The following is an 11,516-nucleotide window of genomic DNA, read 5'->3' as shown; positions in this document are numbered from 1 at the left end:
TATTTAATTGTTTGGGAGATGCTAAAGAATTACATTTCCTAACAGTTTATTTCATCTTTTGAGGACTTTCAAATGGGAACCCCTGTACTAAAGTTCTGAGCTTTGTGTTTACTGCACACCTGTCTTGTCCATTATAAGGGGATACACATTCCCTTTTGAATGTTTAATTTATTCTATATTAAAATAGATAAATTTAGCCTAAATGGGACCCTTTAAAGTGTTTAGAACACCAACACTCTAGAGAAGTGGTCTCCAAACCACGGCCCGGGGGCTGGATGCAGCCCTTTGCTTGCCTTTATCTGGCCTTTGGGACACTATTTCTCCCATGGAATGAGGTACTATTCCTCCCACTAATGCCAATGATGGGGAACTATTCCTCCACTGACACCAATAATGAGGCATTATTTCTCCATTGACACCAAAGATGGGACATTATTCTTCTCACTAACACCATTGATGAACACCTTTTTGTAATCCGCTCCGCGGCCGCCCTGGACCTTCGTGAACTAGCTCCATTGAGAGCCGGTCACACTCGCATGTAATGCGAATAGGATGCTGGGAAACCTGCATCAAATTTGCACATATGTGAACCTGGCCTTAGGCAAATGTAACTATTCGTGAAAATGTATTGTCAATTCAATTAGAAAATTCAGAGATGTAGGCAGCTGAATTTATATTCAAATCTCAACTTCCAATTGGGTGGCTTGGAACTTGGAAGGTGCATAGCCAAATTTGACTTTTACAAGGGGATTTGCATATAACTTTATCTGCCTATATTTCTGGATCTTCATTAAAGGTAACATTGTCTATTTTATTTAATTTGAATTGCCCAGAACTGTGCAAGTTTATTTTAGTGCTCCCAAACCTTTGAAGCCTCGTACACACGACAGCCTCGTACACACGACCGTTTTCCTTGACAGAATCCATCAAGAAACTTGGTGGCAGAGGTTTTTGCAGAGGAAAACGGTCGTGTGTATGTTTTTCATCGAGAAAACTGTCGTGGAACTCGACGAGAAAAAAAGAGAATAAGTTCTCTTTTTCCTCGTCGGGAGTCTCAATTTCCTCGTCGTGTTTCTCATCGGGCTGGTTTTCGATGAGAAACATGATCGTGTGTATGCTAAGAAACCTGCACATGCTCAGAACAAAGTGCAGGAGCGCACCTTCGGTAAAAGTAGCGTTTGTAATGGAGATAGCACATTTGTTACGCTGTAACAGACAGAAAAGTGCAAATCGTCTCTTACCAAACTTTTACAGTAACATGAGATTAGCAAAAGCAGCCCCAAGGGTTGTGCCAGTGGAATCGAACTTCCCCTGCCGTCATATGTGTTGTACGTCACCGCGTTTGAGAACGAGGAGATTTGGTCATGACAGTGTGTACGCAAAGAAAGCTTGTCAAGATTCTCGACAAGCCTGACAAGGAACTCGTAGAGGAAAACGATGTTTCAGTTAAGATGAGTTCCTCGGTCGTGTGTACGAGGCCGACCGGTTTCCCCGGCAGGAAAACTGCCAGGAGAGCATTTGGCCGGCAATCCGGCACTGTGTATGCTTCCTAGCAGTTTTTCAGTCAGGAAAACAGCCGGGAATGCCGACAGGAAAATAGAGAACCCTGCTCTCTATTTTCTCGTCGGGATTCCCCACAGAGTGTTTCCTGCCGAGAAAACCGGTTGTTTGTATGCTTACCTGCTTTGTAACAAAACCGCGCATGTTCGATAAGACTTCGACGCATGTGCGGTAGCATACAAGGTGTGGTGTGTAGCAAGATGGTGGCGACGGCATCGAAAGTGACGAGCACCGGCTCATCGTAGTCGATGACGTCACCGCATTCTTGCTACACACGGCGGTTCTTTTGAATGCCCGTCTGAATGCACGGCTTTGCAAGAAAAGCTTGCCAGGAATCCCGTCAGGAAAAACTACGTTTTTTTTCCTGACGGGATTTCCGGCTGTGTGTACAGGGCCCCAGACTTTAAAGCTTGATTTCAAACAATTGGTCTTATTCAAAAACAAATGCTGATGATCAGTGCATTTATCATTCACAAAAAAGAGGATCTGCATCATGCAGATGCAGCTCGCCAACCTGCAATTTCTCAACTGATAGACCCTTTATGAACAAATAGAGGCATAATTTAAACACAGTGTGGGTGAGCACAGGCTTGTTCTTTATAAGTCTAAAAATGTAAGAGGTGAAGTCCCTGTGTACACCAATGTCCATACCTGTGTTTGTCTACATTGTGGTTAACTGACAGCTCTCTTTATCCACAGAAATATAGGAATAATGTCACAGTTAGAGCAAAGCCCATCCACTCACTAAAGCTAGCCATACACTAGTAGAAAATTCTCAGTACATTCGATGACTTTACTGTTAGAAATGCGTTTGTCCGAGCAAAATTTTCCATCCTGCTCCACTGAATTTTCTCATCAAAAATGAGCATCGATTTGTCCAGACTAACAATCATAGAATCAAGCAAACAAAATTCTGCTAGTAAATGGCCAGCTTAAGGAAGCGCCAGGAGGGTTGTTGTGTCTGTAAGATAAGTTGTCATAAGAGATTCAGCTCACTGTCTGCTACTCTGTTCATTATGAGCTCAGACAGGTTCGCTATTGCAGCTATTGCACATCTTTATGGTGAATGCACAAGCTGTACTGATCACACATTAATACACTTTGGCAGTCACAAGGACACATCTTCCTGTAGTTTTGGCGCCACTCTATAAGCTGCTTGAGCATAGCAGTCTGTGCGCCACACAGAGGTGAGCGTTACCAACTTACATGGACAAATGTATATCAGCGAACTGGGCATAGTGTTCTATCTATTTGACATGTTTACCTGCATATATAGTGCCTTTGTAACCCATCACAGATGATCTTTCATTAGTAGAACTGCACTCAAGTGCCATCAATCAACAGATTTCATAAACACTGCGTTCAGCTTCACTGCAGAGCACAAAATGCGGACATACCAATTTCTAACTACTGCTGGAACTAGACATCATATAAAATGGAGTCAGTTTGGCACATTTAAATATGAAGAAAATCTTCCTGTACAGAGGTTTGATCATCCAGGATATCTGATGCAAGTTCCTTTGCTGGCATAGACACAAATCTCAATTACAGAACAGTTAGAAATACCGTAGAATGGAATGTGCGGTGCTGGGTATGCCTGAATTTTACAAAAAAAAAAAAAGAATATCAGCGAAGACGCTAAGGGAGGAAACAGAAATGCGTTAAGTGGCTTCAGTGACTCTTGTGGCACAACAGACTCTCCTCAAAGGCAAAACCCTCAGTTTTCAATAGTGCCTGGAATGACATAAATATAAATTATTTTTAGTCACCAACAGATAGACTGTTTTTTTTTAACAAAACTGAAAAAATATTTAAGAAAAAACTGAATCTCACACTCAGAAATGGAGAAATATAATATATAAATAAGAGCTGCTGCAACCAAAAACACCTGAATACCAGGTAATAAGTGATACCAAAATAAAACAAAACAAAGATGTGCTGTTTCCTTGCAAAATATTCCAACAAATATGTGCAAAGTGATATTATATAAACAAATTGACTCTCCAATCATAGAAGACGCCTCTTACGGGGAAACGCATTGGGTGGAGTGGGGTCTGTGACGTCATCACACTGAAGCTGCCTGGAAGGGAAGGCTTGTTTTACTAGCTCACACTCCATATTCCCATCGTAGATGTTCCAGAAATGAGCTCTTAACTACTTACAGACCAGAAGATTTTCCTGCTTAACTACTTCAATACTGGGCACTTACACCCCCTTCCTGCCCAGGCCATTTTTCAGCTTTCAGCGCTGTCACACTTTCTTTCTGTAAATAAGTCATTTTTCTCCTTCACTGATGGGCGCTGATGAGACGGTACTGATGGGCACTGATAGGCTGCACTGATGGGCACTGATGAGGGGGCACTTATGGGCACTCATTAGGTGGCACTGAGGAGGAGGCACGAATATGCCACACTTATGGTCATTGATAGGTGGCACTGATATGTGGCACTGATCAGCACTAATAGGCGGCACTGGTGGGCACTGATGGGTGGCACTGGTGGGCACAAGTGGGTGGTACTGATGGGCACAGATAGGTGGCACGGATAGGCGGCATTGATGGGTGGCATTGATGGACAGCAGTAATGGTTATTGATGGACAGCAGTGATGGGAAGCAGCAGTGAGAGCCAGCACTGACTGGCATCACTAATGGGTACTGATTTCTAGCACTTGTGGGTACTGTTTGCTGGCACTGGTGGGCACTCACTGATGGCACTGTGGGCACTTTATTGTAATCAGTGCCCTGGTTACATGCCTAGATGTCCTCTGTGAGGAGATGCCGCTGATCGGCTCTCCTCTCCTCACACTCTATCATTTGGTGTCCTTTTTTCCCCACAAATAGAGTTTTCTTTTGGTGGTATTTGATCACCTCTGCGGTTTTTATTTTTTGCTATAAACAAAAAAACTATATTTTTTTTACTTTTTGTTATAACAAATATCCCCAAAAATGTTTTTAAAAAACAAATTTCTTCATCAGTTTGGTCAATATATATTCTTCTACATATTTACACAGCTATGGTCAGAAAGCTGCAGAAAGAGTCTGCAGAGAGAGGGAAGACAAGAGTGCAAGATCCCAGTTAAAAAAGCTGTGTATGTTTATTGCTTTAACCACTTAAGACCCGGACCATTATGCAGGTAAAGGACCTGGCCAGTTTTCGCGATTCGCCACTGCGTCATTTTAACTGAAAATTGCGCAGTCATGCGATGTGGCTCCCAAACAAAATTGGCGTCCTTTTTTTCCCACAAATAGAGCTTTCTTTTGGTGGTATTTGATCACCTCTGCGTTTTTTATTTTATGCGCTATAAACAAAAATAGAGCGACAATTTTGAAAAAAAAAAATACAATATTTTTTACTATAATAAATACCCCCAAAAAAAGATATAAAAAAACATATTTTTTTTCTCAGTTTAGGCCGATACGTATTCTTGTACATATTTTTGGTAAAAAAACCCGCAATAAGCGTTTAACGATTGGTTTGCGCAAAAGTTATAGCGTTTACTAAATAGGGGATAGTTTTATGGCATTTTTAATAATATATATTTTTTTTACTACTAATGGCGGTAATCAGCGATTTTTTTCATGACTGCGGCATTATGGCGGACACATCGGACAATTTTGACACATTTTTGGGACCATTGTCATTTTCACAGCAAAAATTGGTATAAAAATGCATTGTTTACTGTGAAAATGACAATTGCAGTTTATGAGTTAACCACTAGGGGGCGCTGTAGGGGTTATGTGTGACCTCATATGTGTTTCTAACTGTAGGGGGCGGGGCTGGTCGTGTGATGTCCCTGATCGCCTTTCCCTATATCAGGGAACAGACGATCAGTGACATTGCCACTGAGAAGAATGGGGAAGGTGTGTTTACACACACATCTCCCCATTCTTCAGCTCCTGTGACCGATCGCGGGACACCGGCGGCGATCGGGTCCGCGGGTCCCGTGGCCGCGGTCACGTACCTTCGGACCGGGTCGCGGGCGCGCGCATGACCCACGGCTGGGCACTTAAAGGGGACGTACAGGTACGTGCCTGTGCCCAGCCGTGCCATTCTGCCAATGTAAATGTCCAGGAGGCGGTCCTTAAGTGGTTAAAACAATAGCACAGTTACATGGAAGACAGAAAAGGAGGGAGGGGAGGCGCCACCTGAGTGTAGTATTAAAGCATCAGTATTTATTCCATAAGATTAAATACACTTACAAGATGTAAGGCATTCTCACGCTTTCAAATAGTAATCCGCCCCATGGCTGCCGCTGCCGTGCAGACTCCTCTGGGGGTCTGAGTAGCTGGATGGAAGGTGGAAGGAGATAGGGAAACCTAGATGATTCCAGGATGTCCGTGCTGACCAGCATGGACCACACGGGCGGAGGGTACATAAGTGGAGGAGGTAGGGATCTGGATTGTGATGACGATGTGCAGGCTACGCGCTCAGAGCTCACAGCTCCTTCTACTGGCCTACTGATACAAGGAGGAATGCAGCTTAAAGTGTAAGTAAACCCACCTATCATTTTCAGCCAAGGAAGCTGCCATCTTGGCCTATGTTTAATCTTCAACTGCCATGGTGCTGCACCTGTGATCAGTTATGACACCAGCCATTGGATGGTTTGACAGTTTGGTTGAGAGCACAACCAATGTGACAGTTAGCAATTCCGGCATACCAGAAATGTAACTGCTTTTTGAAACTGTTAAATCGATGGGTTTACTTCCGCTTTAATATGCAATTATTGCTTATATCCTTGAAAAGCTGCATTCCTCCTTCTTACTGTATAGGGGTAAGCCCTTCTGAAGCCTCGTACACGCGACCGAGAAACTCGACGGGCGAAACACTTCGTTTTGCTCGTCGAGTTCCTTGTTAGGCTGTCGAGGAACTCGGCGAGCCAAATTTCCCCATTCCTGTCGAGGAAAAAGAAGACATGCTCTCTTTTTGGCTCGACGAGATCCTCGACAGTTTCCTCGTCGAAAAGTGTACACACGACCGGTGTCCTCGGCTAAAAAAAAAAAACAGCAAGTTTCTTGCTGGTTTTTGCTGAGAAACTTGGTCGTGTGTACGAGGCCTGAGCCACAGAACCTGAACAAGCTTTTGAAATATGGAAGCCAAAGAATCAATATGACAGTCTGGCAATCAACATTTTCAGAAAATATGTATTTTATGACAGGTGAACTTGAAGAATCTCTCCTCCTCTCTCAAATTAAGATGGAAATGAATAAAGTGGTTGCAGCTTTAATAGCTGATACATCATGTGGTGTTACGAATTGTACTAACCTGCAGGCGGCGCTACTTCAGTTTCACACAGTGGAACATGTGGGTCTACAGCAGGCGAGACAGTAAAACGAGTGAATCGCAGTGAGTCCATTAGATTTCCATCCACTCTTTTCCCAGGGAGTGGAGGAGGTGACGGCATAGTAGGACTTATCGGTGACTTGAGAGCGGCTCCCTCTGCTGCCATAGGAAGGAACGTGGAGTTCTGTGTCATCAGAGGAAAGTCATCATCCCACTCAAAACTTCCACCTAAAAAACAATAAACAGAAAGGTTTATTTTACCTGCAAGTTTGAAATACAACATCTCTCAGTACCCTATATATACATATACACTATTACAAGCAGTACCCTATACGTATACAATATTCTAATCCGTGCCCTATTTATATAGACTATTTCAATCAGTACCCTATACATATACAATATTCCAATCAGTACCCTATACATATATAATATTCCAATCAGTACCCTATACATATATAATATTCCAATCAGTACCCTATACATACATAGTATTCCAATCAGTACCCTATACATATATAATATTCCAATCGGTACCCTATACATATATAATATTCCAATCAGTACTCTATACATATATAATATTCCAATCAGTACTCTATACATATATAATATTCCAATCAGTACCCTATACATATATAATATTCCAATCAGTACCCTATACATATATAATATTCCAATCAGTACTCTATACATATATAATATTCCAATCAGTACCCTATACATATATAATATTCCAATCAGTACTCTATACATATATAATATTCCAATCAGTACCCTATACATATATAATATTCCAATCAGTACCCTATAGATATATGATGTACAAGCCGACCTCAATACACTGTCTAATTGGGCGTATGAGGTTTAATGTTGATAAATGTAAAGTTATGCACTTGGGGGCTAGGAATATGCATGCATCATACATACTAGGGGGAGTACAACTGGGGAAATACGTAGTGGAGAAGGATCTGGGGGTTTTGGTAGATAATAAGCTCAATAATAGCATGCAATTCTAAGCTGCGGGAATATGCAGTTCAGTTTTGTGCCCCAGTTCTCAAAAAGGATATTGGGGAACTGGAGAAAGTGCAGAGAAGGGCAACCAAACTGATAAGAGGCATGGAGGAGCTCAGCTATGAGGAAAGATTAGAGGAACTGAATTTATTCACTCTTGAGAAGAGGAGAAGAAGGGGGGATATGATCAACATGTACCAATATATAAGGGGTCCATATAGTGAACTTGGTGTTGAGTTATTCACTTTACGGTCAACACTGAGGACACGGGGGCACTCTCTATACGTCTAGAGGAAAAGAAATGTCATCTCTAAATACGGAAAGGTTTCTTCACAGTAAGAGTTTTACTGAGGCTGGCAACCCTGATGGGGCCCCCAAGTGGCATGTGCGCCCCTGCCTACTGGCTTATCAGACATTATCATGTTTATGAAAAAAAAAATGGAAAAAACATTACTTTGGTATATTTCATTTCGTGTTTGGACACAAAATCTGAACAGCCTTAAAATTGTATAAATAGATGACCTAGAAAATCGTTATGCATTTGTAATGGGCAATTCTATTACACTTTACCTCCCATGCTGAAATATCGGAAAATAAATTACTTTAGATAGAAATGGAATAAGAAAATATGTCTTACTGAAGCCATCCGCTGATGAAAAAGCATCCATACTTGATTCTAGTGAAGAATTCTGGGGAATAAGATCATTTTCTCCTGCATTATTATTACCTAATTCATTTGTAGGTGTTTCCTAGGATGAACAATAATAAATCAGTACATCACTATAACACTCGGGATTTGATTAGCGCTAACATTTTAAGATGTTTCCCTTGACAGAAAGGAAAGCCAACATGTAAATCAACACTGTATTTTTTTTTTTTTTTACTGCAGGCTGAAGCCAAAAAAAAAAAGAAAAAACATTATTTTCTTGGTTATTAGTAAATTAGTGAAAACAGAAATGATTTAGATCATTTAAACACGAGCACCACCTTACAGGTCACGCTGGTCTTGCATCTCTCCAGAAGTAAAAGCAGCAGCAAATGTCACTTCCAAGTTCAAATTAGAAAAAAGAAAAGTATTTTTAAATCTCCGTTGCCATATTGCTAATTTAAGTATCAGGTCAGTATGCAATGAGAATACCCTAGTTTGTATATTATCATGAAAATGCAGATACAATCGTATGCCCAGGCTGCTTATCTAACAGCTGTACAGTGATGATAAGGTCAGAAAAATCGAACATATGGAAATGGGACACACTGTCTAGACTTACAGCTAATCCCCAAAACAATAATGTAATAAATTACAATGAATCAGTCCTTAGATACGGTGGCTGCGGTAGTTTCCTTTTTTTCCAGGTCTTTTTCCTTACATAGGGGGGTGATGTGATTAATAGTTTACACAAGGAAGATAACATTTGCTTTTGCTGCCAGTTCATCTGACAAGAAGTAATAAGAACACTGCATTTCTGGCAAGATCAACAGGTATTTTCTGTACCCCCATTGTGCAGGTTTCAAATTCCAGCAGGGGGGCAGATTTGACTGGGAGGAGGGGGGATTTATGCTTAGGGGGTAAGAATGCAGATAACTCATATATCTTGGGGGTGGGGGCAGTTTGGCATTTCCACCCTGAGCTCTAGATGGCCTTGACTCTGTGTTCTGTCAAAAGAGCCAACTCGTCCAAATCTCTAATTAGGTAACTTATGGTGATCCTCCAGCAGCAGTAATTGCAGATTTTGATGACTTGGCTGTTTTCACACAACACCGGCAGCGTATACAGTACGGTACACGATGACTTGGCTGTTTTGACAGAACACCGGCTGAAGCCTCGTACACACGACCGAGGAACTCGACGGGCGAAACGCATCGTTTTCCTCGTCGAGTTCCTTGTTAGGCTGTCGAGGAACTCGACAAGGCAAGTTTCTCCATTCCCGTCAAGGAAATAGAGAACTTGCTCTCTTTTTGGCTCGTCGAGTTTCTCGACAGTTTCCTCGACGAAAATGTACACACGACCGGTTTCCTCGGCAAAAAAATATCTCCCAGCAAGTTTCTTGCTGGTTTTTGCCAAGAAACTCGGTCGTGTGTACGAGGCCTAAGGAGTAAAAATGTTGTCTCCTTGGAGGCGGCCATGTTGTTGGCTAGTAGCAGGCAGACTAACAATGTCCACTCATTATATAGTGTACCGTAGTGTATATGCTGCCAGTGTTCTGTAAAAACGGGTAACTCGTCGAAATCTACAATTACTGTTGCTGGAGAGTCATCGGAAGTGACGTAATTGTGGAGATTTTGACAAGTTGGCTCTTTTGACAGAACACCAGCACTGCTTGCAGATAATTTTTTTTGGAATGAAATGTGAAAACTAAAGCAGTCGCCACATCTAGGGACTGGTAAGCTACAATATGTTAATTCTTTGGGGTTTAGATTGGCTTTAATGATCTTGAAAACATGAGCATTTAAATCTATTACCTGGTCAAAAAGATATACAGTTACATCGTCAAAGAAGGACACCATCTTCCTCTTCCGATCAAAGTCATCATCCGCTTCATCAGCTGATTTTGGGGATTTTAGCAGACTACGCAAATTACGCGCATCATCTGTCTCAGATACTACAATTGGGATCCCAGCCACCTCTCCTTCAGACTCTGAGCCTGTTCTCTGTGATTCTTGAAGTCCGAACCCATCATCGTCCTCATCCTCATCTTCCTTATTGAAATGTGAATCTCTTTTTTCTTCTTCTTTTTCCCACAAAGCCTTTCGCCCAGAGGAGCTCTGGAATGTTTGAAGGTTCAGCGGTGGAAGAGATAAAGAAAGCCTGGCAACTTTTGCTGCGAGTATAAAAAAGAACGTTTTCAGTTAATACTGTAGCCAAAATTACTCAGGGCCAGATATAGTCCTTCTTACTCCCTAAGTTCGAGCAGCGGCCTATCTTTGTAAATATCTATTTGAAGTCATGAGAACGTCAGGGTGCATGATTGGTCAGCATCTCTCTCTTGAAAGGACAGGTCTAAAAGCACAAGAAGAACCTCATTTGCTATGATTAGGCTACAGTTGTGTTTCTTAAAGGGGTTGTAAAGGTACAATTTTTTTTTCCTAAATAGCTTCCTTTACCTTAGTGCATTCCTCCTTCACTTACCTCATCCTTCAATTTTGCTTTTAAATGTCCTTATTTCTTCTGAGAAATCCTCACTTTCTGTTCTTCTGTCTGTAACTCCACACAGTAAGGCGAGGCTTTCTTCCTGGTGTGGAGTGTCGTGCTCGGCCCCTCCCTTGGACTACAGGAGAGTCAGGACGCGCACTAACACACAGCTCCTTTCTCTATCTGCAACTTAGAGAGCATCCTGACTCTCCTGTAGTCCAAGGGAGGGGGCGAGCACGACACTTCACACCAGGGAGAAAGCCTTGCATTACTGGAATTTTCCCCAATCACATGCAAGGAAAGCAAAAATAAAAAAAACATAATTTTTGCTTGCAAACAATTTGACAATGGAAGTCATGCTCCAAATTACGCCGCAAAGACTTATTGGTTTCGACGTGAACGTAAATTACGGCCAGCCCCATTCACGGACGACTTACGCAAACGACGTAAAAATGTAAAAATTCGACGCGGTCCCGACGTCCATACTTAACATTGGCTGCGCCATCTTTTTGGTGGATTATCTTTACGCCTG

The 11,516-nt window shown here is 41.9% G+C and overlaps 1 protein-coding gene across 2 annotated transcripts in view; it reads right to left on the bottom strand.

Moving 5' to 3' along the window:
* Positions 1-1,887: 1,887 nt before the first annotated feature.
* The window catches only part of LMTK3 (lemur tyrosine kinase 3), a 121,291-nt gene continuing 111,662 nt past the window's right edge, over positions 1,888-11,516 (bottom strand). The window contains exons 7-10 of one of the 2 annotated variants that reach the window (XM_040325685.1): positions 10,315-10,673; positions 8,492-8,543; positions 6,823-7,068; positions 1,888-3,294 (exon numbers count right to left, since the gene is read on the bottom strand). In XM_040325685.1, coding sequence (XP_040181619.1) covers positions 3,278-3,294; positions 6,823-7,068; positions 8,492-8,543; positions 10,315-10,673 — 674 coding nt within the window. In that variant the 3' untranslated portion in view covers positions 1,888-3,277. Of the gene's footprint in view, positions 3,295-6,817; positions 7,069-8,491; positions 8,604-10,314; positions 10,674-11,516 lie in introns of those variants that run through there. The other variant, XM_040325686.1, reaches the window with a different exon arrangement.

Source organism: Rana temporaria, chromosome 10, assembly GCF_905171775.1.
Source record: "Rana temporaria chromosome 10, aRanTem1.1, whole genome shotgun sequence".
NCBI classification, from domain to species: Eukaryota; Metazoa; Chordata; class Amphibia; order Anura; family Ranidae; genus Rana; species Rana temporaria.
Note: the sequence above shows the minus strand (reverse complement) of the source record. Positions and strands in the feature narration are given on the sequence as shown.